This window comes from Anabrus simplex, chromosome 2, assembly GCF_040414725.1.
Source record: "Anabrus simplex isolate iqAnaSimp1 chromosome 2, ASM4041472v1, whole genome shotgun sequence".
Classification (NCBI taxonomy): domain Eukaryota; kingdom Metazoa; phylum Arthropoda; class Insecta; order Orthoptera; family Tettigoniidae; genus Anabrus; species Anabrus simplex.
The window spans coordinates 10,602,038-10,616,346 of record NC_090266.1 but is presented as its reverse complement, the minus strand read 5'-3'; the positions used below and the strand labels follow the sequence as shown (position 1 = coordinate 10,616,346).

The following is a 14,309-nucleotide window of genomic DNA, read 5'->3' as shown; positions in this document are numbered from 1 at the left end:
TGTAAATGATACATTCAGTTGAGTACATCTTAAAACCACGTGTTGAGACTACTTTGAGTTGGTAAAGCTTTGAACACATTTATTGTAAAATACTCGTTAGCAAGACAGCTGTTTATGATTTTATGAACTTCTATGTTAACTTATTTAATTCTTTCAATCAAATATTTTTAATTCGGAAAGGCAAGAGGCCTAATTTTTCTTTGGTTTTCATTACAGCACAGTAAGGCTGGAGATTAAGAGCACGTGTTACCATAAATGAAGAAATGCAATATTATGGAAGTTCTATTTTTGTAAAACACATCAGCAAGAGTATTTTATTTGTTGTTTGCTTATGTGAATAAATGTCAGAGTGTTGTTTTAATATTTCTTTTTATCCTGCTTGGTCATCAATCCTTAACATCCCTTAAATGCCTCTAGAAAGTGATAGCCAACGATCGAACGGTCCACCTTGTGATCTCTCGCTCGATGGCTGGGCTTAGCTCGGGAAAAATGGGGGCAATACCATTACAAATATATTTAAGAAGCAGAATATTAACATTTCCTTCAGAACCAATAAAAGAAACCTAGACATTCTACACAATTCTAACTCAATCAACCCTTCCAACCCTTTTGAAAAGTCAGGTGTCTATAGATTTCATTGTAACGACTGTCTCAGTACCTACCTCGGACAGACCGGTAGATCGTTCAAAATTAGATATACAGAACATGTAAATGCAATTAAATACAGAAAATTTTCTGCAGTAGGCCAACATATACATGAATATAAACACAAATTTTATGGCATAGACCATGATATAGACATCGTTGAAATAATAAATAAAGGTCCAATACTTGATTTCACTGAACAATTTTACATCTCACTTGACCAGTACCATAATTCAAATTTTAATCTCAATGATCTATCCGACAAACCTACGATTTTATTTGATACGTTTATCAAAATATTGAACAATCATAAAATACCCAAAAATCGATCTATGTTCAAAACAATCCATAACACGCTTACATATTACCGCTACCGCCGTCCGCGCCCACCCGATTATAGTCCCGCCTCCACTGCGTTTCCCCTTCCCCTTACTCAGTAACTCCGCCCCTCCTTACCTCCTTCTGAGGTCCGTCTCTTCACATTCAGCCTGTTAGTTCCACTCCGATACATCTACTACCAACTTGGCACCTGAGGCGAGTCCTTCATTTCACTAATATTTTGCGAATTTTAACTTCTTCCGATTCTCATATAACTTTAAATCGCGTTTTATTTCTTATAGGTTCTGACTTGGATCAGGATCTTTCCAAATCATTTATGTATACACAACTTACAACATAAGATCTTCAAGTACCACCTTAGCAAGAACCTCAATTACTATTTTCTCAAAATGATATAAACCAACATTCCAGAATATAAGTCGACATATTGAACTGTTCAATGGACACTCTAACGATCAACATCAATATGTAGTGAAAAACTAACTCATCTATTTCTGCTTGCATTGAACATTTTAACATAATTCTTCCTTTCTTAAGTCCAAGTTGAAGCTCCAATCGAATTTTATTGTACATATTTTATGTGGAACACCATTTGACTAAATGTTTGTTTACCTTTTTAATGTGTCAAACATGGCTACATGACTTCAACGAATCGACTGGCCAAAAAGTTAAAATATTACAGATTTAAGCCTACAATCAAATTTTACTATAACTATATATTACAAAAACAGAATTTCTCTCAACAAGTTATCCTGTTAATTACAAATATTAAAGTGTACACCTTATGGAAATATGACTATTCTCGTTTTACTGACCTTCAAACTATATATGTATATACTATTTTAATCATACAATGTATGTTTTTAATTCACCATTGTAATCACACCATAAGAGTCATGATTTATACTTGTCTTTGTACAATTATCCTTGGCTGATGATGACAGAGAATCTGTCGAAACCAGTACCGAATGTACAAAAGTTGTGATGTTTTAACTGTAATGTGAAACTTTCACACAATATATAGCATTGAAAAGGTGGAACTTATTTATTTATTTTTTTTTCTTTTTGCTAGTTGCTTTACATCGCACCGACACAGATAGGTCTTATGGCGACGATGGGACAGGGAAGGGCTAGGAGTGGAAAGGAAGCGGCTGTGGCCTTAATTAAAGTACAGCCCCAGCATTTGCCTGGTGTGAAAATGTGAAACCACGGAAAACCATTTTCAGGGTTGCCGACAGTGGGGTTCGAATCTACTATCTCCCGAATACTGGATACTGGCCGCATTTAAGCGACTGCAGCTATCAAGTTCGGTGTGGAACTTATTGTCCTTTCCTTGATGTTACTGTTTTGGTCCTAATACAACACTGGGAATTTTATGTTTTTGTGTTAAAAGTAAAAAATCGCAGTTGTTCTATTTGCGCACATTACATGTACAAAATAAATGGGTTGTGTACAATTTCCAACTCGTAGTGACATGTGCAGCAAGTGAGCTTTCCAGCTGAGCCTAAGGTCATGAATAACCAAAATTTCTGAAGTTTTTATGATTTTTTTTTCTTTCCAATTTCATTGGATTATTGATGGGCAGAATTAAATATAATGCATTCGAGAACTGCTGAGAATCGATACTTACCTTCAAAATCGTTCTCGAGTTCAACCTAACCTTTAAAGGTTGATGTAGGCCTAATTTACGTGGTACATTACAAGATTTCTGGAAACTGACTTTGAACCAGAGACCAAATTACAATGGATGATTAAGAAAAGAAGGGATTTCGCCATTATGCTGGGCGCTCTTGTATCTAATGTGCTTTACTTTATTAGATGAGAGAATTAAAAACTACTTGTGGTCGATTGTCGTTTGGCTTCACATTATTAGATTTGGAACAATCAGTTAATTTATTGAATTCACCACCTAATCAACAAAATCAATCCAATACAATTGTATTGATTAACAAGTATCATCAATACGGATCAAGAATGATATTTATCACATGTAATTATTGGATTTCCGTAGAGATTGGCTAATCGAAGTTGCTGAACTGAAAGAAGTTTTCACAGGCAACTAACGAAGTTTCCCCTGTAAAACTGAATATAAATTATCGAGATTTTGAACTCGCCTACCTGTGATTAATGTATGATGCCGGTTTCGCGGTCTAATTTGCCTGCCCTGATCCGGAGGGCCCGGGTTTGATTCCAGGGCCCGGGTTTGATTCCCGGCCAGGTCAGGTATTTTTACCTGGATGTAAGGGCTGGTTCCAGGCCCACTCAGCCTGCGTGATTACCTTTAATTGAGGAGCTATCTAATGGTGAGATGGCGACCCTGGTCTAGAGAGCCACCAGGAATAACGGGCGAGAGGATTTGTCACACTGATCATGCATCGTAATCTGCAGGCCTTCGAGCTGAGCAGCGGTCGCTTGACAGGCAAAGGCCCATTAGGGCTGTAGTTTGGTTTGGTTTGGTTTAGGAGTGTTGTAAGATTATAATTATACACATTTCTTTTTTTGTGATGTTTAGCCAAACTGCTGATGGCTTTCATTCATTCCTGGATTTTCCACTTTCCCATGTTGTACATTTTATTATAATGGTCCCTCCAATAACGGAGAATCAAGGTTCCACTGTAAATTGAATTTGTTTAAAGTTTCACAAAGTTCGATAGAATTTTTGATGGGATTAACGTTGTGAAATTTAAAATGTGTTTTTTAAGAACTTGTGGAGGAACTGAGAAGTTTTATAAGTGGGACTGTTTCTGCTATTGATTATTGGTCTGATGGGGGTATCCTTCTTGTGTGCTTTAGGTGATGATCTTGCTGTAGGAAATTTCGGATTCATAGTGATCATTTTAGATAGTCTTGTTCATTTAGTAGGAATATTGAATTTTTAAGGAGTGTTTTTAGATAGTGTTGTGTTTTTACTATGGGATCTTTACTGATTATTGTGTAGGTTTTATCGGAGAAAATATCTTCTGTTTTTTTTAATGTAATCTTGTTTATTCATTAAAACTGTTGTATTGCCCTTATCAGCCTTTGTTACTATAACATTGTCGTTAATTTTTAGTTTTAGGTTTTGTTTTGAAAAGTTAGGATTATTGTTAGTTATTATATCATTGATAATTGTAGGTATTTTTTTCTTTATTTCGTATTTAACATCATTTTGTTTCTCTAAGGGAATCTGTTTGTTAATATTAGATTCGGTCTCGGCGATGGTGGTGATTACATCCTCGACCTTTTGTGGATTAGGCCAGTTATATTTTATGCCTTTATTGAAGAGATCCATTTTCCTATCTGAGAAGACTGTGTCAGATAAGTTTTTGTAGTGGGAATGTTCATCAACGAAGGGGTAGAAAACCTGGTGTTCCTGTTCTGATTAAGGGCTTTGGGTTTGGCATTTTGTAAACAAGTTAGCTTGTGGTTTAGTGTCTTTCGTTTTCTATCTAATATAGAAGTCAATTTATAGTCGGTGTACCTAAGAAAAGAACTCCATTCAAGTGGAAATGAATAGTGTGAGATGGTCAAATGCGTCCAGTATAATTGCAAATTTAGGAATGATTTTTTCTTGTGCATTTGTTTAATTTCATTTCTCAGCCATATGTTGTTTACTTTATTTTGTGTGCTGTTTGACTTTTGGTATGGAATGTTTTTCCTTTGTAATGGTTTAAAGAACTTAGGTATTAGTCCTAGTTTGAAGGAGTCCTTACAAAATATTATGTCTTTTGAGATTTTACTGATCATTATTCTAAGGTTTAAATACTTATTCATTTTAACGTTTGCCTGGTTGGTTTTAATATTACACGTGATATTCACTACCTGGATTTGCAAGTAAGTTGAAGATAATATTATCAAATGTGAATACATGTTGGAGATCTTGTCGAATGCTTTCATTGATGAAAGTAAAGCCTGGTTTCAAGTGTACCGTAAGAATATATCTAATTTATTTATTTATTTATTTATTTATTGATGTCTTTATTTGTGGCGAAGTTAGGGCTCTTGGCCCTCTCTTACACTTAACCACATTATGCGGCTTAATACTGAATCCAAACTTAATATTCAAACTTAACACAGTGTATATAATATAATAGTAATATAACTTAATAAACTCTAAAACTAAAAGATTACATCCTAAGTCTAAATTTAGAAAAATAAATTCAATATTAACTACTCTAGGTGGAAATCATAAAATATAACAGTAATTTATGTAAACTTTTGGGAACTATTTACTCCAGACATTCACTCTCACATTCACACATAACTACATGATATAGCCTACGTATTCAAGAGGAAATCTTTAGACTGTCTTTTGAAGGTAATTAGTGAGGAACAATTTCTAATTTCAGGGGGTAAAGCATTCCATATTCTAGCGCCCGACACAAGGAAAGAATTACTGAAGGCAGATGTATGATGTGGAGGTATTGCAATTGTTGACCCAGATCGCGTGTCATGGTCATGAAAGGAGGATAGAAAACGGAAATTACTGGAGAGATATTCAGGTATATTTTCGGTCAAGAGTCGATAGATAAGGGTTGATACATGGTGATTCCTCTGCTGCTCTACTTTTAACCAAGAAAGTTGTGCATAAAAAGGGGATACATGCGAGGCAAAATTCAATGAAAAATAAATCTAACACAGGAGTTTAAAGCTCTCTGCAATTTCCTATTTTGTTCACTGGTAGCATCCAGCAACACAACATCACAATAGTTTAAAATTGGAAGTATCAATGTTTGAACCAGTTTTATTTTTAAGTTGAGAGGTAATACGGTCTGGTGAATGTTAAGGGGATGAAGTGATGAGTGAACTTTCCTGCATACGTTAGTGACATGCTTATCCCAGTTTAAAGTTTCATTTATAGTGACTCCTAGGCTTTTTACTGATTTACAGAATGGGATAGCAACGCCATTTAGTTGAATGACTGGAATTTGTAGACTGTGTAGATGGGCAAGCAGTTTTCTCTGCCCTAGTATAATAGCTTGTGTTTTCGTTGGGTTGATGGAGAGAGAATTCTCAGCTGCATAACAGCTGATCTGCTCTAAGTTTCGGTTCATATTTTCAATAGCTGCATTTATGTCATTCACTTTTGTGTGACAGTAAATTTGAAGGTCGTCGGCATAGAGATGGTAGTTGCAGTTTTTCAACTTAGAAGAGATGTAATTCAAATATAAAATAAACAACAGGGGGCCGAGTATAGAACCTTGTGGCACACCATTAACTTTGTACTTCCACTCCGTTCTCTTATCATTCATGACAACACACTGTCGTCGGTTATGGAGGTAGGAAGCGAACAATTTGAGAGCAGCGTGGCTAAAATGGAAGGAATGCAATTTCGCTATTAATATGTCCGTACTGATAGTGTCAAAAGCACTGCTGAAGTCTAGGAGAATGAGCACGGTCACTTTGCGTTCGTCCATTGCTTTTCTTACGTCATCCGTAACTTTTAGAAGAGCAGTAGATGTACTATGTCCTTTTTTAAATCCAGATTGCAGGTGATCAAGTAACGAATGATGCATCAAATATTGGAGCAGTTGTTCATGCATGAGTTTTTCTAAGACTTTCGAAAGTGAAGAAAGTATACAGACAGGTCGATAGTCAGATGGAGAATTTGCTAGAGATTTTTTTGGTACTGGGAAAATTAAGGCATCCTTCCAAATAGTTGGGAAGTAGCCTTCCAAAAGACATGAGTTACAAATGTGGGTTAAAATTGGCAATACTACATCTATCAAGGTAACGACGAAGGATATCGGGATGTCGTCCACTCCGATTGCTTGCGATCTGATTGATGTTAGTTTTCTTCTTACATCGTTTTCATTTACTTTACGAAATTTGAACAAAGGCCATTGTGGTAATGGAGTAGATTGAAGAGAATTTATTGTTGTTTGTATAATATGAGGGTGGGTATTAACTATTTCTCTAGTAAAGTGGGCATTTAATTCATCTGGATTTATGTCATGCGTATTGGAGTTTGTAGTTTGCCTCCCAATACCTAGGGATCTGAGTTGTTTCCAGGTACTTTTTGTGTTTAAGTTACTGGCTAATTGTTGGAAGTACGCATATTTTTTGTTTCTGATTATTTCTTTAACTTTATTTCTAAGCACACGGTACTTTTCAAAAACTTCAGTTGATAATGTCTGCTTGTAACATCTGTGTAGTGCATCTCGTTCAGCCATTGCGGACTTAATGTCATTTGTTAACCATGGAGCAGCTTTGCGAGTCACCCTAGCAGTACGTTTAGGTACGTGTTTGTTATACAATCCCAACAATAATGTGTTAAACCTCTTTACTTTTTCGTCATTGTCAGTCAAGTGCAGTATTTCGCCCCACGGGCAGAGATTAGCATCTTGTATCAATTGTTGAGGATTTAAATTTTTCATGTCTCTATAGGTTATCCACTTCGGCTTTGTTTTGGGAACTTTCAAAGAATAAGCTAAATATATGAGATCGTGGTATGAAATACCAGGTACAGAAGTTTGTCCGTGTTTTAGTATTTTCTGAGGATTATTTGTGATAAGTAAATCTATTAGAGTGTGTGAGGATCCGTTAGCCGTGTGCACGTGGTGAGTGGGGTTAAGTAGCAACACTGACATGTTACAAGAGGTAAGTATGTTCTGTAAACGATTTGCTTCAACGGAGTCTATTAACAGGTTTGTGTTAAAGTCGCCAAATATGAGTACATGTTCGTAGATAGGTAGGAGTCTTAGTAAATTTTCTTCGAAGTCTGAGAAGTTTCCTGCTTTTGGTGGTTTGTAAACAACTCCAATCAGTACTTTAGTCTTATCAACAGATAGTTCTACAAACATATATTCAGTTAAGGTATCGGTAGATAATGTCGAAGTTTGTATAATCTTCCCCGTTAAATTATTTTTGTAGTATAGAGCTACTCCTCCTCCATGGCGCTTTGGTCTATTGTGAAAAACTGCATTAAATCCTTCTATATTTACCGAGTTCAGAGGGACCGAGTCCTTCATCCAACTCTCACTAATTGCTACAACATTTACCATTCTTCCTTCAAAAATAGCTTTCAGCTCAGTGTGATGGGCAATTATAGACTGAGCATTGACATGGGCACACAATAATGAGCGGGGAAAGGACGAGAATTCTCTCTCCAGGTGACTGCGGGCGGGGTGAGAGGGGGTCAGGGAAAGAGAAGGGTGGGAGGGTTCAGTATCAAGGTGAAGGTTGTTTACCCTGCCCAGGGAGAAAGCTACGTTATTACCTGTGTTAGCCATAATCAAAAATTAACAGAGGGCAACTTACCATGGTTTCCTCTTGCCTACGTAAGCCACTTGAATCATTTAAACATTCACTCACACTAAACTTATAATAAAACCACTTATAATTAAATCGTAAATCCATGAGTCATGTACTCTACTAATCACCTAGCCCTGAAATAACAGCATTTAGTTCCGCTGTAGTGGTCACAGAGAATTTGTTTTTGTTTTTGCCTAGAACTACTATTCTTCCTTCCTGGGTCCAAACGTTACGCACTCCGAACTGGTCTCGGGCTCGATTTAACAGATCTTTTCTAGAAGCAGTCAGTGACTCCGTAACCAATAGTTTGGTGCCTTTGAAGAGCTTCTTAGCGCGCCAGACATGATCGCGAACATGAAACCGGACGAATTTGACTATAATCGGCCTGTTTCCCGAGGTCACGACTTCCGCAGCTGATCTGCGTAGAGGTCCCAATCTATGACAGCGATCGATGTCATCCATCGATAATTCCACTTGTAGGTAAGACTTTACTGTCTCTATCACTTTGGCATAGACATTCTCAGCCGGTTCTTCTTTCACCCCGTGTATGAGTAGACAGTTCCGTCTACTGTATTGTTCGGCTTCGTCAGCCCTGGCTTCGTGCTGGTCAAGACGCTGTTGAACAACTAGTAACTCCTTCTTTACACAAGAAATTTCTGCCGAGATGTACTGGCGAAAGTCTTTGAACTCGGAACAGAGGGAAGACAGATTTTCATCGGCGCGGTCGTTAGTGTTGGCAGCCCTGCTGGCACTGGCTGATGTCAACTGTTCCAAGCGAGCTTGGAACTCATCCATCCGTTTAACAAACTTTATTTCAAAGTCCGACACACGCTTATTTACACTTTTTACGGACATGTTTTTACTAGAACTAGACGTCAGTTGTCTGGTGTAATTACTGACACACACTCACCGGACCTGTCTGCTAATAATCTTGCTAATTCAGGCTGGTAACACAGAGCTCTCCTACACAACACACACAGCACGCGCCATCGAATTATAACTTTAAAGAGAAGTTCATTGACAAGTTTTGAGATGAAAATGTAAAAGGTCGTGAGAGAGAATGTATTATGTCTGGTAAATACAGATAACAGAAGCGAGTGTCAATGATTGAATATTTTCTGGCACACGTGCTCATATGGAAGAATCTCAATAGCATACGGGCAGAAGTTGACATCGTAAGGAATAAGCTAAAACATCATTCTGATAGGATTAGGGAAGCTGCCTGTATGCAAAAAGTCAGTACTATTAAAGAAATGGAGGTATTATTAGACAGTTTCAAGGTAGTAATCGACAACAATGTAGAACAGTAGAGGGAGGGGGAAACAGGTCAGATAATTATCAAAGGAGAGGTAATAATTATGATCAGCAGAGGACTGATAGGAATGTCAATAGTGATAGGGGTCGCAGAGTTATCAGAGACAATCCAAAAATTGGAGGCGTGAACATTTGAATTATGTGAGAAATTATGAACAGAATAGTTGGAGGTAATAATTATGATCAGCAGAGGACTAATAGACATTTCAATAGTGATAGGGGTCAGCAGAGTTACCAGGGACAATCCAGAGAAGGAAGGCGAGGAAACTTTATAGGCCAAAGTGACGGAAGGCGTGAGGATTTAAGTCATCGGAGAGTTGCTTAAGTGCGGCCAGTATCCAGTATTCGTGAGATAGTGGGTGTGAACCCCACTGTCAGCAGCCCTGAAGATGGTTCTCCGTGGTTTCCCATTTTTACACCAGACAAATGCTGGAGCTGTACCTTAACTAAGGCCACGGACGCTTCCTTCCCATTCCTAGGCCTTTCCTGTCCCATTGTCGCCGTAAGACATATCTGTGTCGGTGTGGCGTAAAGCAAATAGCAAAAAAAGTCATCAGAGAGAGAATAGTAGGCCAAATACGAATCTTATTCAGGAATCGTCATCGAGCCAGAGCACTTTAAACTCTCAGCGGATCGGATAAAGTAGGTCACGTGGACAGGCTGAAGGTAGAAGTTGAACAGGTAAGAAGCGCGAATAATTGCGTAGTAAAAGTAGATTTAAGAGTACAGAGTGATTGTGACCTAAGTAATGTTAAGTGAGATATTTTAAGTAAGGATGTAGTCAGAGTTAATAAAGGAATTAATGGTAGTACAGTAGAACCTCGATAATTCGAAATCGGTTAATTCAAAATCCCGCCTAATTCAAAGAAGCTCTCGTTCCCGGAAACATGAGATAGAGTTTTGCGTGTTATATTTCAATTGTTTAATTCGAAATACGGATAATTCGTAATTCGAAGTACAATGTCGGCCCCATTACCGAAATTCAAACTTCAATTCGAAACTGCCTTTACATTTTAAAACAACAGTATGTTAGAGAGTAATTTCAACTCTAAATTTATCCGCATCATAATAGAACGCGCGTTCCGGAATGTGGAGGGGTAGCTTTCCATACTCACACTCACTTCAGTGGGTCTGCAGTGCACTTCATGATTGCTAAGTTGAACGAAATCGGAATTCTTTTGTATTCAACCTTTTAAGGAACGCCGTAATATCACCCAACAGGCAGTGTGTGAAAAAACAGAATCCAGGAACACTGGCGATGCCGACAGTTCACGGAGAAACGTGGCTCATATAATAAAATCGTAGGCACCGAACAATATTGTCATTGCCGATGATAGTGCATTGTTTTATTTTAATGCGAGCCCAAACGGTCTTATGGTTTTAAAGGAGAAATTGCCAGCCAAGGAATCGTACAAGGGTGAGGGATGGGGGTCATTGTAATGCGTTGCAACGCACATGGGCGCGAGATACTTTATCCCCTCATCATAGGAAAGTTTGATAACCACAATGTTTTAACGGCGTTGGGCACTTTCCATGCCAGTACAAAGCATCTAAAAATGCAAACAGTACAGAAATCCAAAAAATGATGCATCTGAAGAGGGGAACCGGCATAATTTATCCTCGTCTTTGAATTGTGTAATTTTTTCCTTTCGTTGCGTGAGGTTATGTTTGTCAGTGATTTATCCAAGTGCATTATTTGAACATTGAAAATGCACCTTGTTGGATACATTTCGGAAATAATTTTTTCCATGGCATTTGAAATGTATAAACTGTGAATCGACATGATTGCATGTATTAATGGGTCTTAGAATACTTTGGGAGGCGGCAAGTGTTTACATTTCTGAAGTACGAGAGAAGTGTCATGACGGGAAATCGTACAAGGATAGAGTCACAGGAACGTTCACGATTTTAAGGGCATCGGGTACTTTCTGTGTAAATACAAGGCATCTAAAATGCATACAGTATAGTACTCCAATGAATAAAGCACTTGCACAAGGGAGCCAGCGTAGATTTCTCCTCGTCTTTGAATTGTGTTTTTTTTTTTTCCTTTCTTTCTTTCGTTGCGTGAGGTTATGTTTGCAGGTGAGAAATCCAGGTGCATTATTTGAATACTGTAAATGCACCTTCTTGGATACATTTTGGAAATAGTTCTTTTTTCATGACATTTGAAAGGTATAAACTGTGAATCATGCTTAACTGCATGTAGTAACGGGCCTTAGAATATTTTGTAACGCGGCAAGGGTTGGTACTTCTGAATTGCGAATTGGCGGTTAATTCGAAATCACGTAATTCAAAGTCCGATTTTTAGTCCCAACGGCTTCAAATTAACAAGGTTTTACTGTATTAATTTAGACGTAAGAAGTGATCTATCAAGATATGTAAGCTAAGAAAGGGCATAATTGGATGAATTCAGTTTGGTACTACTCAGAGTTCAATTTCCATCATCTGCAGAGGTGGGAAATATGTCTAAATTCTTTCTTTTGTATCAGGGGTATTTCACGATTGTGAACCGTATCAGGAAGTACTTATAACATCAGAAATTTAAAGAAGCACGTCATGTTGAGATATTAGTAAGATAATTAGTTTTTCTTATTGAAGAAGCTGGCATAAAAACCTAACTTCTGTTGAATTTGTGCGAGAATCAAGTATCGTATTGGTGCATTGAACTCCAGTACATGGGAAAATTAGTGCTATACTATTGTGAATTGTATGATAAAGAGAGAACAGGACACTACAGTTTTCTTTGATGACAATGTGCAAGAAAACTTCTCATTTAAGTGATATTTTATAACATGTATTGATGTGTTAAAAAAAAATAATTGTTGTATACTCATTTAAAGGTGTATAAAAATGTCAATGTTAGTGTTATATATATTATGTTGTTCATAAATCAATCAATTCTTTGTTCTTCGATTTATTTATGAGGGACATGAATTGAAATGGTTCAAATCCCATTACAAGCAATCATTTGTATTATTATTATTATTATTATTGTTGTATCTCTATTATTATTATTATTATTATTATTATTTTTATTTTTATTATTACTATTATTGTAACTATTATTATTGTTTGATTCTATTCTATAACCTGATTTTGCTATGTATTAATTATTGCTAGCTTTATTGTAGTTAATTTATTGTGTAATGTAATGTAACGTAATGTAATGTAAAGTGAGACTAACTGCCTAACATCAGATACGGATATGTTTTGTGAAACCTTTTGACATTGCAACACACAGTCCAATACTGTATCAGTAACTGTCGAGTCATCACTCTCTCATTGTCTGCTTTTAGGGATGAGATCATATTTAGGGACTACTGTATTTGCCTTAGGCTATTTTAATGTAATATGTAACATTGGTAGCTGGGTGGGAGTGACATAATATCTATTCTGAGCTCAGACATGGGTGTTATACCATGTGTCAACTAATGGCTATATACAGTATATGGGCTGTATATTATAGGGGCAGTCTTTTGGATGGAGTGCCTTGCCATGGAGTGTTGTAGTGAGATGGTAGTGAGGAGTCAGTTGGATAGTTCAGTTGGTGGTTGGAAGCAGTTGGTTGGAAGGAGATAAATGGAGAGACCTGCCATGAAGTCAATTGGAGTCAACTGTAAGGAGACGAATGGGGAACAGTGATGTGGATACGTAATCGTCAGTGACCAAATGGATTATATGTTCGGAGTGTGTTTCGTGCATATGTTCAGTCGAGTTCTTGTGTCAGTTCGGTGACAGCCGAATACTGAGTCATCGTAATGCAGCCCAACAGTTATCTGTGAATTACTTGTAAATTTGATTGTGAAGTGTGCATATAATTTCAAGCCATCCTATATCTCATTTGCGAAACTAGAAGGATACATCACCAAATTAGGTTTGAGATACCTACAGCTAATACCAAATCAAAGGAATATGTTGTATTAACCCTCAAAGTGTTCAAGGTACAGTCAAGTAAACACTCAGGGATAAATTTCTTGTATAACTTTTTAATGTCCAGTCAAGAAGATTTCAAATTCTATGCCAGGAGTTGCCTTCAGTTATAATATCAGAGTATTATATTTTGTTTTGAATTTTTGCAGTAAATCTCACTCGTTAAAAATCAGCATTTAAAGAATATATTTTGTTTATTATCAAATATAACTGATTGTTTTATTTCTATAGTAGCTCAGATAACCTCAAATTTTAATGGGGAAACCGAATGACAATCTCCTTTTCCCAGAACCTGCATGTTATGCTATCAAAGTAAGCTTATTACCACACAGCCTAGAGATATTCAAGACTCTCATTCTATTATCATTACATCTATTTGTAGCTCGCACCCATCAACAATTGTATGTGTAAGTAATCAGAAAAGTACTAAGTGTGGGAACATAGTCCGATGATTGAGTATTTTATTTCATGAATGTTTTAATGTGTGTTTGATATTAATTCAGTTTCATATTGTAGGAGGAGTAGTCACAACACTACTGTATTATTGGCATTCAGTTGTAGCCAAAGCATGCTGCAATCTACTGTAAGGTAATGTTCTACTGAACTTAAAATGGAGTAGCAGATATACTTACATCTTCATCAAACCAACTAGCTTGCACAATCTGCTTATTTCCTTTAAGGGCAGATGCTGGTGACAGTTTCTTCCCGTGTACATTCACAAGTCTCAGGCATTCCCTGAAACATGAGTTTCAGATTAAGTTCCAATAGCAAAAGGAATTATGCACATCAAAAGTGATTTCAAATATAGAACTCTGCAAATTTTGGGCACAGTTTTCAACCTATTCTGC

At 37.0% G+C, this 14,309-nt stretch overlaps 1 protein-coding gene across 5 annotated transcripts in view; it reads right to left on the bottom strand.

Annotated features, from left to right (window-relative positions):
* LOC136863898 (WD repeat-containing protein 89) overlaps window positions 1–14,309 on the bottom strand; it is a 429,002-nt gene that overhangs the window by 129,923 nt on the left and 284,770 nt on the right. For all 5 annotated transcript variants that reach the window (XM_067140308.2, XM_067140306.2, XM_067140305.2 and 2 more), the window contains one exon: window positions 14,094–14,196. In XM_067140308.2, coding sequence (XP_066996409.2) covers window positions 14,094–14,196 — 103 coding nt within the window. The remainder of the gene's footprint in view (window positions 1–14,093; window positions 14,197–14,309) is intronic.